General features: G+C 38.0%; 1 protein-coding gene and 1 pseudogene across 10 annotated transcripts in view; one reads left to right on the plus strand and one right to left on the minus strand.

The window, feature by feature from the left end:
- The window catches only part of DPH6 (diphthamine biosynthesis 6), a 445,531-nt gene that overhangs the window by 274,639 nt on the left and 147,564 nt on the right, over nucleotides 1–23,328 (minus strand). For all 10 annotated transcript variants that reach the window (XR_010123937.1, XR_010123938.1, XM_063652564.1 and 7 more), the window contains one exon: nucleotides 1,720–1,814. Coding sequence is in view for 8 of the 10 variants with exons in the window: in XM_063652564.1 (XP_063508634.1) it covers nucleotides 1,720–1,814 (95 nt within the window). In the remaining 2 variants the exon portion in view is untranslated. The remainder of the gene's footprint in view (nucleotides 1–1,719; nucleotides 1,815–23,328) is intronic.
- On the plus strand, nucleotides 20,638–21,717 carry LOC129014070 (heterogeneous nuclear ribonucleoprotein A1-like; annotated as a pseudogene).

A 23,328-nucleotide genomic window follows, 5' to 3' on the forward strand; every position in this document is an offset into this window, starting at 1 on the left:
ACAAGGTACATACCTGCGTGGTAGCACCTATCACTTACTGTTGATTTGCCTGTCCATCTCTTCAGTTACAGGAAGAACTCCTACAGAGTAGGGCAGCAACTTGCAGAGTTCTACTCACACTTTGCACTGAACAGCTCATTTTAGCACTAGAGGGTTCTAACCACCTTCCCTGACATCTTCTCTTTAACAGCATGAGTAATTCCCTTCATGTCACTGTCTCTGTCAGGCTTAGGTTTCCTTGTCTACAAAATGAGGAGGTTGAAAAGGATTCATATTCTAGGTCTAAAATACTGTGATAAACATATCTTCTGGTAATGTAAAGTAAAGCAGTACATGTCTTGTAATTCCATGTTGTCCATAAAGACTTCCAGGTGCTCTGGGACCTCAATTTGTCTGGCAAATGGAGAAAGTATTATTCTTTGGCATGTTTTCCTCTTATTGCTGTGCTTTTTTTTTCAATTTGGTTAGTCCTGTATTAATAAATAAATATATCCTAAATTTTCTACTATAATTTCACACTAGCTTGCAAATGTTTTTCTTGAATAATGTAACAGTATTATTTCATAGAAGTCATAACTTATCAATAGTTGACTCATTGTTTTGTGATCATCATGGGCAAAAGAAATGTGTCCTCTCCCATAAACTTATGACTTATTTTTTTACCACCTTTTATCGTAATTACACACAGATGTCTTTTTCTACCCCTTTGAAGGCAGAAACTATTTGAACATCAGTGGTGCCCAGGAGAACACTTTGGATGTAACAGGTACTTGATGAGTATTTGTCAAATAAATAATGATTATGTTGATTATTAATGGAAAAGAAATTAGAAGAATATGAAAGAAGCAAGAGTGCATGAATATTGCATATGGTAATGAAAATGTCTTGTTATATTTTACAAAATAAATGCATTTTTTTAGAAAATCCACCTAGAGTTGTTGTCTTTTCTTAGATCACTCCTTCCTTCATTATTAATATGTACAAAGAGGTTAAGTCTTAGTGTTAGAAATATTGAAGCCTTCCATTCAATCAAGCATAACTCTGACAATCTTTTCCATGATGCATACAGGCTTAAGAAAAGCAGATAGTGTTCTTTTAGCATATAAAGAGAGCAACATAAATTAGAGCATGGATAATAAGGTAACAAACTGAAGAAAGTTTCTGTTTTTCACTACACTAATTTTAACAATTTATGGCAAAGAAATCACACTACTCACCATCAACTAAATTCACTTAAAAACAAAGTTTATGTGTAAAAATAACCCCAAATAACTGAAGAGAAATGTTTAGCATTACCATTCTGAGTTGTTAAAGCCAAGAAAAAGAAAAAAGAGGAAGGAGTTAATGGAACCCACAGGCTACTGATGTGGCAGTTTATCAAATGTAGCTATAATGAAAGATAAATAATACAGGCAATTCACACTTCATGAAAGGATAAAAGTGTCAGTGTGTAGGTACCAGTTTTACTGCAGGCCATAATCAGCAAGTAAACGAAAGTGCAATGCCTAAAAAGTTTACAGCCTTCTATGAAGGCCTCGTCTTGTCAGGTATTGATTTAGGTATTCAGACGACTTCACTGGTATTAAACAAATTGAGTGTTTGTGAACTTAGAGGACATGTTCTATTTTTCCCAACAAAAGTTGCCTCAAGCTTAATGTTCAGTTGCTTCCATCACTTAAATTTATGGGAAAAAAAGAAAATGCTGAAATGATATCTTACACAATTATTTTCTTCTTAAATAGAGGGCAATCCAAAGTGAAAGTTTCATACTCTCCACCTTCTCCACAAACATGTACTCCATACTTCTTAGAAAGCTGAAAATAGGAAAACACAAAAAACAAGAAAGAAGTTTAAAATCAGACAGCATAAATGCTCTCTTATCTTATCTGGTCCTAAAAAATCCATACAAAAACTTTAATTCCAAAATAGTTTGCAAGGTAAGGAAAACTAATTATATTTCTGCTTAAAACATGTTTAAAGCCATTTCAAAAATGTTATCATAAGGCATAGGATCCCTAAGAATGCCAAAACTCTTAAAAAAAATAACATTAAGAGGCCAGGCACAGTGGCTCATGCCTGTAATCCCAGCACTTTGGGAGGCCGAGGCGGGCGGATCACAAGGTCAGGAGATCGAGACCATCCTGGCTAACATGGTGAAACCCTGTCTCTACTAAAAATACAAAAAAATTAGCCGGGTATGGTGGTGGGCGCCTGCAGTCCCAGCTACTCGGGAGGCTGAGGCGGGAGAATGGCATAAACCCGGGAGGCAGAGCTTGCAGTGAGCCGAGATCAGCCTGGGCCACAGAGCGAGACTCTGTCAAAAAACAAAAAACAAAAAACAAAACACACACACACACACACACACACACACACACAAAATTAATATTATTGTAAATTTGGGGAATGACACTAGCCTCAGATTCAGAGCTATATTCAGTCACAATGTAATAAACAAAAATATATGCAGCCAAATCGGGCTCCCCCAACTCTTTGCCTTTAAGTGGAAGGGAATGAAAACGCTGTGTTTAGAGAATTTCTCAAGGATATAGAAAAAGCAATATAAGGCCTTTCCTTAGTCCTGTGAACAAAAAGAAGTCACATACATGTTTATTATGCTTGAAGTTGTTATTAGGAAAGTTCCAAGGGCACTGAGAACTAGTAAAATTCCAAAGCTGCAGACAAGCCTTAAGAAGGTCCAACTACAAGAAAGGCTGGGTAACTTACAAATTTCTCTAATCAAACCTGAAATTAAAAAAAAAGAAAAAAAAAACCAAGCAGCAAAACACAAAAAAACCTACGATTTGCATTAAATATAAGCCATACCATTTAAATAGTCTTGATATTGAGAGTAAAAAAATCTCCTATCTGGTTGGCATATGTATGGCATCAGTGCTGGGGAGCACTCTCCGTTCTACTCTGTGCTAATCACCCTTTCTAACAACTTTCCACCAAATGAACCTTCTAATTACACTTTTATAATTTATGACCACTCTCTTTATGTGGGGAGTATACCTTATCATTTATTAGCATTCTTTTATTAGAAAATGTTTTACTGAAGTTCTGCATAATTTCTGTAATCTACCATCAAAGAATAACTAGATTTTTAAATTAAATTTGGTATGGTTATTATCCTATAGAAGTGGTTCTCTTAGTCCCTAGTAAAATAATGTAAGCTGCTATGTTAAAACAAAATATTACCATTACAAAAGACTCATATATTCAAGAGGAGACTTATCAAAATCTGGATGTACCCAGTATATTTTCAATTCACATAAAATATTTCTATCACATTCATTTGTTCAGTCAGTTCTTCGACAAACACTTTTTGAAAAATAATTATTAGCCAGGACTTGCTAGATGATGAAGTTTCAAAAGTAAACAAGATAACGAGACAATCTTCTTGGTCTCTTGAAGCTTACCAAATATACTGTACTCTGTACTTTAACATCACACACTAATGATGCAACAGTGATATTGCCTCTATAAATGAATAGGCACAATCACTTCTCCCTTTCTATTACTGATTCACCAGTATTGACACATAGGTTCCAAGTCAAGAAATTGGGATAAAGAACTCAGTGGTTTCTATGGCTGAGGAACCAAGAAATAGTATGACTAAATCCTTACAATATCTTCTGTGGCCTCTCTAAATTCTACAAGCTTCAAGCTCTAATAGACACAAGTACTCAGAGAAAAATTCACCTTTGCTGGATTACTTTTAGCCAGCTCAAAGGCCCTTTGATGTCTTGAGAGAACCTCCTCAAGAAGTAAAGCCTATGCCAGCCACTTTCTTTAATGAATCTTCTGAGACACAGCACCTTATTAAAAAGCAGAATCTTTGTAGCACAAAAGCATGACGTATGCATGTGATAGAAAGGTCAGTTTAGGTATGAGAAGCATCCAGATGTGCACATTCCAGACACTTATTTATGGTGTACAACCTTTCTATTTACCTTTCTAAAAGTTAGTGTTACTAATATTTCACTGTTCATAGAAAACAGCAACTTTATTCCTAACCTATCTCAGGTCTGTCTCTGGCTTCGACTCAAAATTGGGATTATTGTATCCTAGCACTTAATCAAAAATTTTTGCCATTCTCTTTGATAAGTTTCTCTATCAGTATCATTGTAATGAAAAATACTAAATCATTAACAGATTTTTGAAAAGTTTAATTTCTCAATGAATTTTCATGATTCTTTTCATAATTTAAGTACATAAAATAACAAACTACATTGAAAAACACATAGTTTTCATGCCATCTATTCTTTCACTAAGTTATTGTTATACGGATGCATTTAAAGCTATGACATTTGATAAGTTCATTAAGAGAAGTATAGAGAGAACTTCAAGGCTGAGGCCAGGAACTAGATGCTAATAGCCTTCAAACTCATGACAATCAAAAATGTCTGCAGACATTGCCAGGTGTCATTTGTGGGAAAAAAAATCCCAGCTACTCAGGAGGCTGAGGCAGGAGAATCGCTTGAACTCAGGAGGCGGAGGTTGCAGTGAGCCGAGATCGCACCATTGCACTCCAGCCTGAGGGTCAAGAGTGAAACTCCATCTCAAAAAAATAAAAATAAAAATAAAAAATCACCCCTCATTGAGAACCACTGGCATAGTTGTTACCATCCCTATGCCTGCACGGATGAGGAGAAGGAACAGCTACAAATGGGATCTAATTAAACTAGAGAGCTTCCGCACAGCAAAAGAAACTATCATCAGAGTGAATAGGCAACCTACAGAATGGGAGAAAATTTTTGCAAGCTACCCATCTGGCAAAGGGCTAATATCCAGAATCTACAAGGAACTTAAACAAATTTACAAGAAAATAAACAAACAACCCCATCAAAAAGTAGGTGAAGGATATGAACAGACACTTCTCAAAAGAAGACATTTATGCGGCCAACAAACATATGAAAAAAAGCTCATCATCACTGGTCATTAGAGAAATGCAAATCAAAACCACAATGAGATACTATCTCACGCCAGTTAGACTGGCGATCATTAACAAGTCAGGAATCAACAGATGCTGGAGAGGATGTGGAGAAATAGGAACACTTTTACACTGTTGGTGGGAGTATAAATTAGTTCAACCATTGTGGAAGACAGCGTGGCGATTCCTCAAGGATCTAGAACTAGAAATACCATTTGACTCAGCCATCCCATTACTGGATATATACCCAAAGGATTATAAATCATTCTAATATAAAGACACATGAACACGTATGTTTACTGCAGCACGGTCACAATAGCAAAGACTGGGAACCAACCCAAATGCCCATCAATAATAGACTGGATAAAGAAAATGTGGCACATATACAGCATGGAGTACTATGCAGCCATAAAAAAGGATGAGTTCATGGCCTTTGCAGGGACATGGATGAAGCTGGAAACCATTCTCAGCAAACTAACACAGGAACAGCAAACCAAACACTGCATCTTCTCATTCATAAGTGGGAGTTGAACAATGAGAACACATGGATACAGGGAGGGGAACATCACACACCAGAGCCTGTCAGCGGGTCGGGGGCTAGGGGAGGGATAGCATTAGGAGAAATACCTAATGTAGATAACAGGTTGATGGTTGCAGCAAACCACCATGGCACGTGTATACCTATGTAACAAACCTGCACATTCTGCACATGTATCCCAGAACTTGAAGTATAATAATAATAAAAAAAGGCAATACGATTTCTTTAAAAACTTATTTTACAATATAATTTTCATTTGTATAAAAGTGTGTTTATTGTTTCACATGTATCTTTTTTTATTATTATTATACTTTAAGTTTTAGGGTACATGTGCACAATGTGCACAATGTGCAGGTTTGTTACATATGTATACATGTGCCATGTTGGTGTGCTGTACCCATTAACTCGTCATTTAGCATTAGGTATATCTCCTAATGCTATCCCTCCTCCCTACCCCCACTCCACAACAGTCCCCGGTGTGTGATGTTCCCCTTCCTGTGTCCATGTGTTCTCTTTGTTCAATTCCCACCTATGAGTGAGAACATATGGTGTTGCATTTTTTGTCCTTGCAATAGTTTGCTGAGAATGATGGTTTCCAGCTTCATCCATGTCCCTACAAAGGACATGAACTCATCATTTTTTATGGCTGCATAGTATTCCATGGTGTATATGTGCCACATTTTCTTAATCCAGTCTATCATTCTTGGACATTTGAGTTGGTTACAAGTCTTTGCTATTGTGAATAGTGCCACAATAAACATACGTGTGCATGTGTCTTTATAGCAGCATGATTTATAATCCTTTGGGTATATACCCAGTAATGGGATGGCTGGGTCAAATGGTATTTCTAGTTCTAGATCCCCGAGGAGTAGCCACATTGACTTCCACAATGGTTGAACTAGTTTACAGTCCCACCAACAGTGTAAAAGTGTTCCTATTTCTCCACATCTTCTCCAGCACCTGTTGTTTCCTGACTTTTTAATGATCACCATTCTAACTGGTGTGAGATGGTATCACATTGTGGTTTTGATTTGCATTTCTCTGATGGCCAGTGATGATGAGCATTTTTTCATGTGTCCGTTGGCTGCATAAATGTCTTCTTTTGAGAAGTGTCTGTTCATATCCTTTGCCCACTTTTGATGGGGTTGTTTTTTTCCTGTAAATTTGTTGGAGTTCATTGTAGATTCTGGATATTAGCCCTTTGTCAGATGAGTAGGTTGCAAAAATTTTCTCCCATTCTGTAAGTTGCCTCTTCACACTGATGGTGGTTTCTTTTGCTGTGCAGAAGCTCTTTAGTTTAATTAGATCCCATTTGTCAATTTTGGCTTTTGTTGCCATTGCTTTTGGTGTTTTAGACATGAAGTCCTTGCCCATGCCTATGTCCTGAATGGTATTGCCTAGGTTTTCTTCTAGGGTTTTTATGGTTTTAGGTCTAACATGTAAGTCTTTAATCCATCTTGAATTAATTTTTGTATAAGGTGTAAGGAAGGGATCCAGTTTCAGCTTTCTACATGTGGCTAGCCAGTTTTCCCAGCATCATTTATTAAATAGGGAATCCTTTCTCCATTGCTTGTTTTTCTCAGGTTTGTCAAAGATCGGATAGTTGTACATATGCAGCATTATTTCTGAGGGCTCTGTTCTGTTCCATTGGTCTATATCTCTATTTTGGTACCAGTAGCATGCTGTTTTGGTTACTGTAGCCTTGTAGTATAGTTTGAAGTCAGGTAGTGTGATGCCTCTAGCTTTGTTCTTTTGGCTTAGGATTGACTTGGCAATGTGGGCTCTTCTTTGGTTCTGTATGAACTTTAAAGTAGTTTTTTCCAATTCTGTGAAGAAAGTCATTGGTAGCTTGTTGAGGATGGCATTGAATCTATAAATTACCTTGGGCAGTATGGCCATTTTCACGATATTGATTCTTCCTACCCATGAGCATCAAATGTTCTTCCATTTGTTTGTGTCCTCTTTTATTTCATTGAGCAATGGTTTGTAGTTCTCCTTGAAGAGGTCCTTCACATCCCTTGTAAGTTGGATTCCTAGGTATTTTATTCTGTTTGAAGCAATTGTGAATGGGAGTTCACTCATGATTTGGCTCTCTGTTTGTCTGTTATTGGTGTATAAGAATGCTTGTGATTTTTGTACATTGATTTTGCATCCTGAGACTTTGCTGAAGTTGCTTATCAGCTTAAGGAGATTTTGGGCTGAGACGATGGGGTTTTCTAGATATACAATCATGTCATCTGCAAACAGGGACAATTTGACTTCTTCTTTTCCTAACTGAATACCCTTTATTTCCTTCTCCTGCCTGATTGCCCTGGCCAGAACTTCCAACACTATGTTGAATAGGAGTGGTGAGAGAGGGCATCCCTGTCTTGTGCCAGTTTTCAAAGGGAATGCTTCCAGTTTTTGCCCATTCAGTATGATATTGGCTGTGGGTTTGTCATAAATAGCTTTATTTTTTTTGAGATATGTCCCATGAATACCTAATTTATTGACAGTTTTTAGCATGAAGGGCTGTTGAATTTTGTTGAAGGCCTTTTCTGCATCTATTGAGATAATCATGTGGCTTTTGTCTTTGGTTCTGTTTATGGGCTGGATTACGTTTATTGACTTGGATATGTTGAACCAGCGTTGCATTCCAGGGATGAAGCCCACTTGATCATGGTGGATAAGCTTTTTGATGTGCTGCTGGATTTGGTTTGCCAGTATTTTATTGAGGATTTTTGCATTGATGTTCATCAGGGATATTGATCTAAAATTCTCTTTTTTTGTTGTGTCTGTGCCAGGCTTTGGTATCAGGATGACGCTGGCCTCATAAAATGAGTTAGGGAGGATTCCCTCTTTTTCTATTGATCAGAATAGTTTCAGAAGGAATGGTACCAGCTCCTCCTTGTACCTCTGGTAGAATTCAGCTGTGAATCTATCTGGTCCTGGATTGTTTTTCGTTGGGAAGCTATTAATTATTTCCTCAATTTCAGAGCCTGTTGTTGGTCTATTCAGAGATTCAACTTCTTCCTGGTTTAGTCTTGGGAGGGTGTATGTGTCGAGGAATTTATCCATTTCTTCTAGATTTTCTAGTTTATTTGTGTAGAGGTGTTTATAGTATTCTCTGATGGTAGTTTGCATTTCTGGGGGATCAGTGGTGATATCCCCTTTGTCATTTTTTATTGCATCAATTTGATTCTTCTCTCTTTTCTTCTTTATTAGTCTTGCTAGCAGTCTATCAATTTTGTTGATGTTTTCAAAAAAACCACCGCCTGGATTCATTGATTTTTTGAAGGGTTTTTTGTGTCTCTATTTCCTTCAGTTCTGCTCTGATCTTTGTTATTTCTTGCCTTCTGCTAGCTTTTGAATGTGTTTGCTGTTGCTTCTCTAGTTCTTTTAATTGTGATGTTAGGGTGTCAATTTTAGATCTTTCCTGCTTTCTCTTGTGGGCATTTAGTGCTATAAATTTGCCTCTACACACTGCTTTGAATGTGTCCCAGAGATTCTGGTATGTTGTGTCTTTGTTCTCGTTGGTTTCAAAGAACATCTTTATTTCTGCCTTCATTTCGTTATGTACCCAGTAGTCATTCAGGAGCAGGTTGTTCAGTTTCCATGTAGTTGAGTGGTTCTGAGTGAGTTTCTCAATCCTAAGTTCTAGTTTGTTTGCACTGTGGTCTGAGAGACAGTTTGTTATAATTTCTGTTCTTTTACATTTGCTGAGGAGTGCTTTACTTCCAACTATGTGGTCAGTTTTGGAATAGGTGTGGTGTGGTGCTGAAAAGAATGCATATTCTGCTGATTTGGGGTGGAGAGTTCTGTAGATGTCTATTAGGTCTGCTTGCTGCAGAGCTGAGTTCAATTCCTGGATATCGTTGTTAACTTTCTGTCTCATTGATCTGTCTAATGTTGACAGTGGGGTGTTAAAGTCTCCCATTATTATTGTGTGGGAGTCTAAGTCTCTTTGTAGGTCACTAAGGACTTGCTTTATGAATCTGGGTGCTCCTGTATTGGGTGCATATATATTTAGGATAGTTAGCTCTTCTTGTTGAATTGATCCCTTTACCATTATGTAATGGCCTTCTTTGTCTCTTTTGATCTTTGTTGGTTTAAAGTCTGTTTTATCAGAGACTAGGATTGCAACCCCTGCCTTTTTTTGTTTTCCATTTGCTTGGTAGATCTTCCTCCATCCCTTTATTTTGAGCCTATGTGTGTCTCTGCACCTGAGATGGGTTTCCAGAATACAGCACACTGATGGGTCTTGACTCTATCCAATTTGCCAGTCTGTGCCTTTTAATTGTAGCATTTAGCCCATTTACATTTAAGGTTAGTATTGTTATGTGTGAATTTGATCCTGTCATTATGATGTTAGCTGGTTATTTTGGTCATTATTTGGTGCAGTTTCTTCCTAGCCTCGATGTCTTTACAATTTGGCATGTTTTTGCAGTGGCTGGTACTGCTTGTTCCTTTCCATATTTAGTGCTTCCTTCAGGAGCTCTTTTAGGGCAGGCCTGGTGGTGACAAAATCTCTCAGCATTTGCTTGTCAGTAAAGGATTTTATTTCTCCTTCACTTATGAAGCTTAGTTTAGCTGGATATGAAATTCTGGGTTGAAAATTCTTTTCTTTAAGAATGTTGAATATTGGCCCCCACTCTCTTCTGGCTTGTAGAGTTTCTCCCGAGAGATCAGCTGTTAGTCTGATGGGATTCCCTTTGTGGATAACCCGACGTTTCTCTCTGGCTGCCCTTGACATTTTTTCCTCATTGCAACTTTGGTAAAACTGACAATTATGTGTCTTGGAGTTGCTCTTCTCGAGGAGTATCTTTGTGGCATTCTCTGTATTTCCTGAATTTGAATGTTAGCCTGCCTTGCTAGATTGCGGAAGTTCTCCTGGATAATATCCTGCAGAGTGTTTTCCAACTTGGTTCCATTCTCCCCGTCACTTTCAGGTACACCAATTAGATGTAGATTTGGTCTTTTCACATAGTCCCATATTTCTTGGAGGCTTTGTTCGTTTCTTTTTATTCTTTTTTCTCTAAACTTCTCTTCATGCTTCATTTCATTCATTTCATCTTCCATCGCTGATACCCTTCCTTCCAGTTGATCGCATCAGTTACTGAGACTTGTGCATTTGTCACGTAGTTCTCATGGTGTGGTTTTCAGCTCCATCACATCCTTTAAAGACTTCTCTGCATTGGTTATTCTAGTTATCCATTCGTCTAATTTTTTTTCAAAGTTTTTAACTTCTTTGCCATTGGTTTGAACTTCCTCCTTTAGCTCGGAGTAGTTTGATCTTCTGAAGCCTTCCTCTCTCAACTCCTCAAAGTCATTCTCCGTCCAGCTTTGTTCCATTGCTGGTGAGGAGCTGTGTTCCTTTGGAGGAGGAGAGGCACTCTGATTTTTAGAGTTTCTGGTTTTTCTTCTCTGTTTTTTCCCCTTCTTTGTGGTTTTGTCTACCTTTGGTCTTTGATGATGGTGACGTAAAGATGGGTTTTTGGTGTGGATGTCCTTTCTGTTTGTTAGTTTTCCTTCTAACAGTCAGGACCCCTCAGCTGCAGGTCCATTGGAGTTTACTGGAGGTCCACTCCAGACCCTGTTTGCCTGGGTATCAGCAGTGGAGGCTGCAGAGCAGCGGATATTGGTGAGCTGCAAATGCTGCTGCCTGATCGGTCCTCTGGAAGTTTTTTCTCAGAGGAGTACCTGGCCATGTGAGGTGTCAGTCTGCCCCTACTAGGGGGTGCCTCCCAGTTAGGTTACTCGGGAGTCAGGGACCCACTTGAGGAGGCACTCTGCCCATTCTCAGATCTCAAGCTGCATGCTGGGAGAACCGCTACTCTCTTCAAAGCTGTCAGACAGAGACATTTAAGTCTGCAGAGGTTATTGCTGCCTTTTGTTTGTCTCTGCCCTGCCCCCAGAGGTGGAGCCTACAGAGGCAGGCAGGCCTCCTGGAGCTGTGGTGGGCTCCACCCAGTTCTAGCTTCCTGGCCGCTTTGTTTACCTACTTAAGCCTGAGAAATGGCAGGCACCTGTCCCCCAGCCTTGCTGCCGCCTTGCAGTTTGATCTCAGACTGCTGTGCTAGCAGTGAGCGAGGCTCCGTGGGCGTAGGACCCTCCAAGCCAGGTGCGGGATATAATCTCCTGGTGTGCAGTTTGTTAAGCCTGTTGGAAAAGTGCAGTATTTGGGTGGGAGTGACCCGATTTTCCAGGTGCTGTCTGTCACCCCTTTCTTTGACTAGGAAAGGGAATTCCCCGACCCCTTGCGCTTCCCGGGTGAGGTGATGCCTCGCCCTGCTTCAGCTCACGCACGGTGCACTGCACCCACTGTCCTGCACCCACTGTCCGGCACTCCCCAGTGAGAGGAACCTGGTACCTCAGTTGGAAATGCAGAAATCACCCGTCTTCTGCGTCGCTCACGCTGGGAGCTGTAGGCTGGTGCTGTTCCTATTCGGCCATCTTGATCCCAACCACAATCTCACATATATCCAAATTCTGCTGTGTTCTCTTTTAGAGAAGGTGAAAATTGGGTTGCCATCTAATTACTGTTAGGGTAAGCTTTTTAAAACGTTTGAACAGATGTGGCTAACCTGGGTGATTTCATGGTTTGTAAGAATGCCTTGGAGTTTCAGCATTTTAAAAATGAATTCCTAGTAAATTAAAAAATTACTTACATGAATCTATTTTCTTTCTGGCACACCTATTTATATAGTTAAATATTCGTATTTATGATAGCTCCATTGGAATACTGCTGATTACTGAACTGAATGGCTAAGAGCATCATGATTTCCCTAAGATTGTAATAATCATAATTGTTGAATTTCTGATTAAATCAAACTTTTTCTTCTTTTAAATCAGTATCATTTATCTGTTAGTCATTTTAAAATGGAAAAAAAATAAAAAAGCCAAACTCATACTTCTTCACCTTCCACCTGCACCTAGAGGAAACAATGAGGTTTACAAAAATCACAATTTCATTTTATAAACGGTATTCTTAACATAGAAGATAATTCATTCATAACACTTATTAGGGATGTATTTATTGAATATCTTCTCTAGGTTTAGTATTGTTTTAGGTACTAGGGATAAAAATGGGAGCAGCCATGTATCCTGCATAAAACAGCTTATTGTCTTGTATAGACCGAAAGTTAAATAAGCAATTACAATATAGGGTAGTGATTATTTTGGCAGATGCATGAAATGCTGTGACAGTATAAAGCAGGTTACCAATCTAAAAGGAAGCTAAAAGTCTTCTCAAAGTAAATAAAACTTAAGCTGAGTTCTAAAGGATTAAGTTAACTCTGAAAGATGGAAGGGGGAAGAGAGAAGGTAAGAGAGAAGAAGGAACGAGTATTCTAGAAGAAACTGCACGTGTTAAATCCCAGAGCACATGACAGGTACTAGAAATTTAAATGAGTTTGGCATAGCTGGAGCATAACTGGATGAGTAATGGCAGTGAGACAAGGCTGAAAGTCTAGACAGAGGACAGGTTTTACACGGCTTCATAAGCCATGCTAAGTCATTATCCTAAGGTCAGAGAGAACCCATGGAGAAGTTTTAAGCAAAAAACTGACCTGATTGCATCTGCACTTTAGAAACATCATTTTGGATGAATGATGGAGAATGGGCCTGGATATAAGTCTAGAAGCAGAAAGAACTGAGCAGTTGCTGGAGGAATCTAGGCAGGAGGTGAAGGTTTCCCAAGCTGGAAAGTAGCAGTGGGGATGGAGAGGAGAGAGTAGATATTTTAAGAGATTTTCTTCGGAGGCTGAAACTGTAGGAGAGAAAATGTAGTACCTCTTCCTCTTCCATCACAAGGTTCATGGTTGAGGAACTTATGACAAAAGATGAATTAGAAAAGAAAAGCAGAAAAGCATACAAATTTATTTAATAAGTTTTATATGACATGGGAAGACTTCATAATGGAATGAAGATCCAAAGAAACAGGAAACGGTTTTTTTGTTTGTTTGTTTGTTTTTAGAGTTGTGCAGAAGTATGAATGGAGGAGAAAAGGGTATAATCTAATGGCAATAAACTGGGGTGGAACTCAGCAAGGCCAATTAGTTCAGATTCTTTTCTGTATCCCTGTGTGACATTCCTTTCCTCTGGGTGTAGAGAGGATGGCTCCGGAATGAAGGTCTTATGACTTTAGGGGAAAGTCAAAGGATTCTTTTATGGCCCACTTCAGGGCCATAAAAAGAATGGAGGGAGGTCAGAAAGTGATCTTCCTGCTTCTGCTGTTTTCTCGAATGTCAAGGTGGCATATTTTGGGGTAGTGTCCTGAACTCCATCAAAATTAACAATTAACTGAATAGAGGATTGAGGAAAGTTAAAAAAGAAATTTAGGAAAATTCTCAGCTTTCTGCATTTGGAAAGTGGATAGATGGTAGTTCTGTTTACTGATACAGAGAACCTAGTATGAGTAGTAGTTTTCTGGGAGAGTCCAGAGGCCTTATCCTTTTCCAATTTATGTGGCATATAATACCATTTATGTCTCAAATCTTTTCGATTATCTTCCTCAGGCTTCCACATTACTATATTTTCTAAGTTATTGTTATGCTTCTCTGACTCCTTTCCCTCCTGCTCTTCCTAAGTTATAAATATCCCTCACTGTTTTCTCTAGAATATGTTCTTCTCTCTTAATGCATTCCCTATAACAGCGCCATGCACTCTATGGCTTCAACCATCACTCTTATGCTATTCTGCTGCTGCTAATACTAATACTATCACTACTAATTAAAGACTATTTGGTTTATGACTTAAGGTTAAGATAATTATATTATCACCTTATTTAATACTCAAAATGAATTTTAAAAATAAAAAAGAGCACAGGCTTGAAATCAGATAAACTTAACCATGAATTCCAGTTTTGCTACTTCCCAGCTGGGCAATGGAAATACTCACCCCATGAGTGATTCCTCATTGTAAATAATAGTACTGATCTCATAGATGATTAAATAAAATAATGCATAAAAAGCACTTAGCACAGTGTACAGCACTTAGTAAGCACTTAATAAAAACACAACTTAATTCTAAGAGTGGGTACAGTGCATGTTGTAATGAGACACAGTGAAAGCAGCATTGCATCACCAGTTAAAAGCACTGGCTTTGGAGACAGACAGTTCTTGGTTCATTCAAATCCTGGCTGTCACTTTCTAGCTACATGATCTTAGGTTATGTAAGTGCCTTCTCTGAGCCTTGAACTTGTGATCTGTAAAATGGAGATGACAATAGTACCAACCTCATAGGATAACTGTTTTCAGGAATAAAACCACATGAATGGAATGCCAAAAGTGCCATCCAGCACATAACATATACTCAATAAAGGGGCTGCTAATTTTATTTTTTACTCTTTTCCAGAGGTAAAAACTAGCTTGATTTGCAAAAGTTATCAGCTTAGAACCAAACAAAACCAGGACTTAAAGTTATGTTTGACTCTTCATAACATCCTGATAGATAACAAACCTTAGTCTTTAGCCTGAACATGTCAATTGTGCTCCAATCTGATAGGTTAAAAGACATATGCCTTTGGTTTATATGTTATAATCTAAAATTAAATATGTGTAAGGTTAAGCTTATCATGTTCTTTCTCAATCCTGTTCTCTGCAGAAATAAATGCTTCCAGTTCTCCCAATTATTATGTGTGGACCAATCTTCAATTTTTTCTTTCCTAGCTCCTGGCAATTTGGTGCTAATTTCTTTTTCAATCTTCCATAAAAATCTTTCTTTCAGCTTTGTTCCATCTCTCCATCACTACTGTCAATGGTTAAATACTGTGAACTCTCACACCTCTTTCCCATAACAGCATCTTACACTCCTTTTCATTTCCATCTTCTACTACTAATCCATGAATACTGCTGCCAGCTTAAATCTCCTGAGATTTCTTTCAATAATATAAATTTCAGTTGGAGAGAATTCTAAATTTTATTTCTTACCTCAAATCACTTGGCCCACCTCTCAAGCCTCTTCACGAATGGGCCTTACATTCCCACCTAACCTATTTTTACTGATCTACCAACACAAGCTCTTAGTTTCATTTGGACCAAATTTCTTTGTTGTCCTTGAATGCCTTCTTGCCAAAGAGTCTTCATTCATATTGATTCACTTTGTTGCCACCACCCATGTAGATTTCACCCATCCTTCAAATCAGTTCTAACCCTTTCCTCAGCTACTCCAGGTCATGTGGGCATCTTCCAACTTTTAGCTCCCAAGTGCTTTTATGGTAAGTATCAGTTTGACTTTACCTAGTTAAATTTATTAGGGATATCCCCCCCTCACGTTCTATACTCTACATTCCATGGAAGATGCCAAGTCTTTGATTTATTTTGTAGTTCTTACAGCAGTTACCATAGAACTGGACACAGAAGCCCTTACACGTAGCAGTTAGCACAGAACTGGGTATAGAAGTTCTTACACATACTTATCATTCAATTCTATCAGTACCACATGACATTATCAACTAACAGCTCATCTACAACATGCTTTCAGAGAAATGTGAGGGTCATATTGGAACAGCCACTAGCTGCTGAGGACCCACACCTCTTTTTGTCAAATACTACTAAAAATCTCAATAGATACTACTGCCAGTTACACTACTTAAAACACACCTTTGAGAATCCCACTCTCTTCCTTGGAAACCTTCAGTTACTCCTCATTGTTTACATAATTGAATCCTCCTCCAGTATCCAAAATCTCTCACAATATGGCTGCAAATTCCTTTGTCAGCTTTATCAATTTATATACACTTATCACAACACAAGAATTCCTCTGGCGGCTCCTGCCATCATGACCTCTGGCCATGATTCATCTCCACGCTGGCAGAAACCAACCAAGCCCCATTCGACCGAACAGAAAGGGCAGCAGTTAGTCTTGGGCTTTAACGTCAGATATGCTGCAGGCCCATTTGCCCTTCAATACTCAAAATATATTCTAAATAAGTGAGACTAACTTCTGAAAATACATTGTGTTTCTCCTTCCCCATGTGTTGATACAAACTGTTCTCTTACCTATAACAATCCAGCCAGTCAAAAACCCTATCTATCCTTCAAGCTCATTCGGACTATCAATTTATCTCTGAATTCTCTCACAACATGTAATTTTTTTCCCTGAAATTCTGTGATACATGATTTTTACTCTCTTAAAGTACATTTTAATATACCTTATAATTTTTATTTATAATAGCCATTGGATGTCTCAATCATAAAGTTATACAAAGTTCTATATATCCTTCCAACTTGGTTATGTTCAAAATTCAAAATCTTCTTTCAAAGATGTTCCAAACCCTTTTGACTTCCAAGGTCAGTTAAAGGCATTTTTTTCCATAAAGTCACACTGCAGGGAACAAGTCTTAAAATTCTTTCTCACCCACAACATCAAATCAATTTTTGTGAACTTTTCTTTCCATTTTGTTTTTTAAGTAATAGGTAACTGGGACTGCAAGTTGTGCTTTTGTCAAACCTATAAGGAAGACAAGTTAACTTCTATAGAAAAGTGAGAAGAAAATGTGTCAATTAACAAGAACTGGATCTAATCTTTTATGAGGTAGGGAACAATTTAGGAAAGGAAGTCTGTATTTTTAAATATGTGTCTTTCTTGTTAAAAATGAATACATGCCCTAACAACCTTTAAGCTTGAAATCTAACTTGCATTTATCCAGGTTTAGCTCTTACAGCACCCAGCAGAGTGGTATGCTTCTTAAGTAGTCAATACATTTCTGTTTACCTTTGACTCAAGGCTGGAGGCCAGATTTCCCAATTCTTTGACAGCTGGCTTAGAAAGAGCAACTAAACCTATACACTCACAATTTTTAAAAATATAATTTTGCTCTTCCATCTAGCACATGACTTTTACTTAGATGATCATAAGAAATCTCGAAGAATAACTGCTATGGTAAAGATGGTAGATTGAACCCATGCATCTACTTTCACTCCCTTTTAAAATGTTACTGGAAAATATTTCATAAAATGGCATAAACCCACAGAGATGGAGAACACAGGAGAGGAGGTGACAGCATTAACCAATTTATCAGGACCAAGAACACTGAGCCTGTGGCCAACAATGGGGAATGCTGAGGACCAATCTGATTTACACAATAGAATAATCAAAAGGGTAGGGAGCTAGTGACACCAGGTACCTCTGGAAGTGAGAGGGAAATAAAAAGGGCACTAATTAACAAGCAGTCAGATTCTTAGGTCCCTCTCTAGGCTGGCTACTGCTTCTCTTCTACCCTGGCAGAATGCTGGAGGTTTATTCCCTGCAGCAGATAAACAGAGGAACTGGCCTGGGAGAAATGAGGCATAGTTAAGGACAGAGGTATATAATAAAAATAGATGGAATCAATTTATATATTTATATATATATATATATACACACACACACATACACACACATACACACACACACACACACACACACACACACAAGATTCTGAGACCTCTAGCTATTTTTCCCATACAACTCCTAGAAAAAAGCAAATTAGAGCATGCTATCACCTTCAAGACAGGAGAACGGAGAATCCTTTGCTTTGGAATATGAACAGCTCAGATTAAGTAGTCTTGCTATACTTTCTGTGATACTGTGAAATAGTAAGAAATAAATATCTGTTCTCTGCCCCTGGTTCCCAAGATGGAGCTCCTAATACTCTTGTAGATAGGAGTGCCAGGAGAATCTTTTCTTCAAACATTTGGTCTTTGACCCCAGTTCCAGAGACAGAGCTCCTAAGACCTTTGTAATTTCCTGAGTGACAGAAACATCTTTTGTTCTAATGAGGTGACCCTTGGTGGGCTCCTGGATAGCCTTGGGATGGGCAATGGTTGCCAGGGAAACCAACCTTGTGATTAGAGGGTTGGAACTTATAGCCCTATCCCCTAGCTACCTGGAAACGGAAAAGTGCTGAAAGTTTAGTTGCTCACCAATGGCCAGTGACATAATCACACCTACATAATGAAGCCTCCATGAAAACCCAAATGGACAAGGTTCAGAGAGCTTCCAGATCGCTGATCACATGGAGCTGCCTAGAGGATGGTGCGCTGAGAGACAGCCTGGAAGCTCTGCGCCGCCTTCCTACATACATTGCCCTATGCATCTCTGCATCTGGCTGTTCATCTGTATCCTAAACTATATCCTTTATGAATAAACCAGTAAATGTAAGTAAAGTGTTTCCCAGAGTCTGTGAGCTGTTCTAGCAAATTAATAGAACCCAAGAAAAAGGTCATGGGAATGCCTGATTTATGGCCAGTTAGTCAGAAGTATAGGTAACAACCTACTACTTGTGGTTGGCATCTGAAGTGGTGGCAGTTTCGTGGGACTGAACCTTTAATCTGTGGTATCAGAATTAAACTGAATAGTAAGACAGACAGTTGGTGTCTGCTGGAGAATTGCTTGGTGTGTGGGAAAAACCTCACACATCTGGTGTCACAAGTGTTGTGCTGAGTGGTGTGCAAGCATAGAGAAAAAAATAAATAGTTTATTTTTTCTTCAGATTCCACTACAGTAAAACTTAGGGTCAAAAAGCCCCATCCACATACCTAGTGCTTACAATCAAATTCTTAGGCTCCCTGCTCTTAAATATTAGCATAATAACACAGATTACAAGAAATCTGAGGAACATTTCTAAAATGAAAGTTAGAGACCAAAACAAACAGTGAGGAAAACAGACTATGCATGGGAGAAGAAAATGAAAACAAACAAAAGCTATCAATATTCTTAGGGAGATTAGAGAATATACTACATTAAGGATGGGGTATTATAGCTTTAAATAAAAAGAACATTTAAAGAACAAAAAAAAGCTTTTAAATATTAAAAATGACATAAAAACAAGATTAGAAGCAAAATTGAGAAATTCTAGAAAGAACAAAATGAATTAGATCAAAATTAGGAGACAAAAGTTAAAAGTTAAAGAACATTTAAATAACAGAAATAAAGAAGAATTTATAGAATAATAGAAATTCTAAAAGCAAAGCCAGAGGGGAGGTACACCAATGAAATAATTCAAGACAACTTCCCACAACTCAAATTTCCAAACTGAATATTATTCCTGTTCCAGCACAGTGGATAAAAACATACACACCCAAGATACACCTAAGAGTCACAATTCTAGGGGCAAAAAGAATATCCTATACACTTCCAAAGAAGAAAGGGAGAGATATGGAGAAAATTATCACATACATTTAGTCAGGAATCAGAATGGCTTTGGGCTTTTCAACAGTACACCAAGCTACAAGGCAATGGAGCAATACTATCAACATCCAGAAGGAAAATAATTCCCCAAACAGAATTCTATGACCAGTGACAGAATCAATCAAATGTGAGGAAAGATTGAAGACATTTTCAGGTATGCACAGTCTTCAAAAATTTATGCCCATGGGTACTTTCTTAGAAATCTCTTGGAGAATGTGCTTCACAAAAATAAGAGTTAATAAAGGAAAACACTGGATCCAGGCAACAAGGACTCCCAACACAGAAAGAAGGTAAAGGGAACCCCAGTATTATGAGGACATGCTCGAATGTTAGCCTTATAATAGGCATAGCGAGAACCTGGTTCAGATTAGATCAAGTCAGAAGGCTCTGGAAAAGACTTCTTCAGGAAGAAACTGACAAAATACTTCATAGGTCTGAACATCTGGTTAAGAGATTAGAAAACTGGCAATGAGTGTAGCGCTGAATTTGTGATAAGTACAGAGACTACTAAATAAATGAAACAAGACAATCATTCACTCAAGAGAAAAAATAAAAGTTGTACAGGAAAAGAAAGGTTTATTACCAGAGTTTATTACTTGACTTAGCTGTGTATTGGGTTTTTACAGTTATTACAATATAAACACTGGATACTGATCCAATCAGAATTGCAATATAACAATATAGGAAGATGGAAGAAGGGAAAGAGAACATATATGTAATGGAGGGAAAGGGAGTAAACACAGTGAAATCTGCATATTCCAGAGTGGAAAGTCAATAAATAATGCAAATATGAGTGGTGGTGGCAGTGAATCATGAAGTAGTAATGCAAACATACAATCAGAGACATAGAGGTAAATATCAAAAACAACATGGAAGGCTGTTTCTGTGTCAAAGACTGAAGAACCATTTGAGAATATAAACCTTGACTAACATTTAAAAATATTACAAAATTAGCCTTTCTGCCAGTGGACACCACCGAAGAAGCATCGTTAAAGTCTCTCTTCCCCCTGCCATCATGTCTAAGTCAGAGTCTCCAAAAGGGCCTGAACAGCTGAGGAAGCTCTTATTGGAGGGTTGAGCTTGGAAACAACCGATGAGAGCCCGAGGAGCCATTTTGAGCAATGGGGAATGCTCTCGGACTGTGTGATAATGAGAGATCCAAACACCAAACATTCCAGGGGCTTTGGGTTTGTCTCATATGCCACTGTGGAGGAGGTGGATGCAGCCATGAACGCAAGGCCACACAAGGTGGATGGAAGAGTTGTGGAACCAAAGAGAGCTGTCTAAGAAGATTCTCAAAGACCAGGTGCCCACTTAACTGTGAAAAAGATATTTGTTGGTGGCATTAAAGAAGACACAGAAGAACATCACCTAAGAGATTATTTTCAACAGTACAGAAAAATTGAAGAAAAGGGGCTTTGCCTTTGTAACCTTCGATAACCATGACTTCGTGGATAAGACTGTCATTCAGAAACACCATACTGTGAATGGCCACAACTGTGAAGTTAGGAAAGCCCTGTCAAAGCAAGAGATGGCTAGTGCTTCATCCAGCCAAAGAGGACAAAGTGGTTCTGGAAACTTTGGTGGTGGTTGTGGAGACAGTTTCGGTGGGAATGACAACTTTGGTAGTGGAGGAAACTTCAGTGATCATGGTGGCTTTGGTGGCAGCTGTGGTGCTGATGGGTATGGTGGCAGTGGGGATGGCTATAATGGATTTGGTAATGATGGCGGTTATGGAGGAAGCGGCCCTGGTTACTCTGGAGGAAGCAGGGGCTATGGAAGTGGTGGACAGGGTTATGGAAACCAGGGCAGTGGCTATGGCAGGAGTGACAGCTATGACAGCTATAACAATGGAGGCAGAGGTGGCTTTGGTGGTGGTAGTGGAAGCAATTTTGGAGGTGGAGGAAGCTACAATGATTTTGGCAATTACAACAATCAATCTTCAAATTTTGGAACCATGAAGGTAGAAAACTTTGGAGGCAGAAACTCTGGCTCCTATAGTGGTGGAGGCCAATACTTTGCCAAACCACGACACCAAGGTGGCTATGGTGGTTCCAGTAGCAGCAGTAGCTACGACAGTGGCAGAAGATTTTAATTACTGCCAGGAAACAAAGCTTAACAGGAGAGGAGAGCCAGAGAAGTTGACAGGGAAACTACAGGTTATAACAGATTTGTGAACTCAGTCAAGCACAGTGGTGGCAGGGCCTAGCTGCTACAAAGAAGACATGCTTAGATAAATACTCATGTGTATGGGCAAAAGACTCAAGGACTGTATTTGTGACGAGTTTTATAACATGTCATTTTAGTTTATCTTCTGTGGAAAGTGTAAAGCATTCCAACAAAGGGTATTAATGTAGATTTTTTTTGTGTGCCCATGCTGTTGATTGCTAAATGTAATAGTCTAATTGTCACGCTGAATAAATGTGTCTTTTTAAAAAATGTGTTGTGTAGTTAGTCTACTCTGAAGCCATCTTGGTAAATTTCCCCAACAGTGTGAAGTCAGAATTCCTTCAGGGTGATGCCAGGTTGTATTTGGAATTTATATACAACCTGCTTGTGTGGAGAAGCCATTGTCTTCAGAAACCTTTGTGTAGTTGACTGATAGTTACTGTTGTGACCTGAAGTTCACCATGAAAAGGGATTACCCAAGCAAAATCATGGAATTATTGGTTATAAAAATGATGTTGGCACATCCTATGCAATATACCTAAATTGAATAATGGTACCAGATAAAAGTATAGATGGGACTGAAGCTTGTATATCATCCATTATTACGTGTAATCAATAAACTAATTCTCTTGAAAAAAATTACACAATTAGAATACTATTAATAAACAATGAAGCTGTTCAAAGAATAGTTCTAAACCTTTAATAGTGCAATTTGTATTAAAATTTACCTTCCTTTTGGAAAATGAGAAAATGGTCTTAGGACATAAAGCCCAACAAAACATAAAACAATTACATAATCCATTATTCACTTATAAGATTATAATTTAAAAATTCTACAGAAGTTTAAGAAACAATGGCTAAAATTATTTCATGGAGTAGTTAGTGTATAAGCCTTAAAGTTTTGTATTCTTTAATCCAGAAATTATATTCCTAGGAACTTAAGAAAACAATAATCAGAAATGTGCATGAAGATTTATTAGAAAAGATGACAATCATAATGTTATTTTTAATGATTTAGAAAAACCAATCTTTCCAACAACAGATAACTTATAATATCTTATATAATTATTTCATTATGCATATATCATAAGTAAATAATGATACCTTCATATGTAAAATACAAATATGATTAAAATCTACCCAGCCATTAATTAATGTCTTTTCAAAGTATACTTAGTTATGTAGGAAAATGAACATGGCATGTTAGAAGAAAAAGGAGGCAAAACTGTATGTATAGTTGAATCCCATTATGTAAATAAAACATACACAAGTGTTTAACTACATAACCTTGTATATAAAACAAATTCTTAGGAAATAAATCATGAGGGAATACACCAATATGTGGATCATGTACACCATGGGGCAAGAAAGGTATGGTTTTTATTTGCTTTCTTACACTTTATTATATTTTGAATTTTCAGCAATAGTTATTTTCATTTTTCTGTTTTGTTTTTAAATTTTGCATTAAAAATTGTTTAATTTTATGGGTACATAGTAGGTATATATATATTTATGGAGTATCAGTATCCATCTGCTC

The sequence above is a fragment of the Pongo pygmaeus genome, chromosome 16, assembly GCF_028885625.2.
Source record: "Pongo pygmaeus isolate AG05252 chromosome 16, NHGRI_mPonPyg2-v2.0_pri, whole genome shotgun sequence".
Lineage (NCBI taxonomy): Eukaryota > Metazoa > Chordata > Mammalia > Primates > Hominidae > Pongo > Pongo pygmaeus.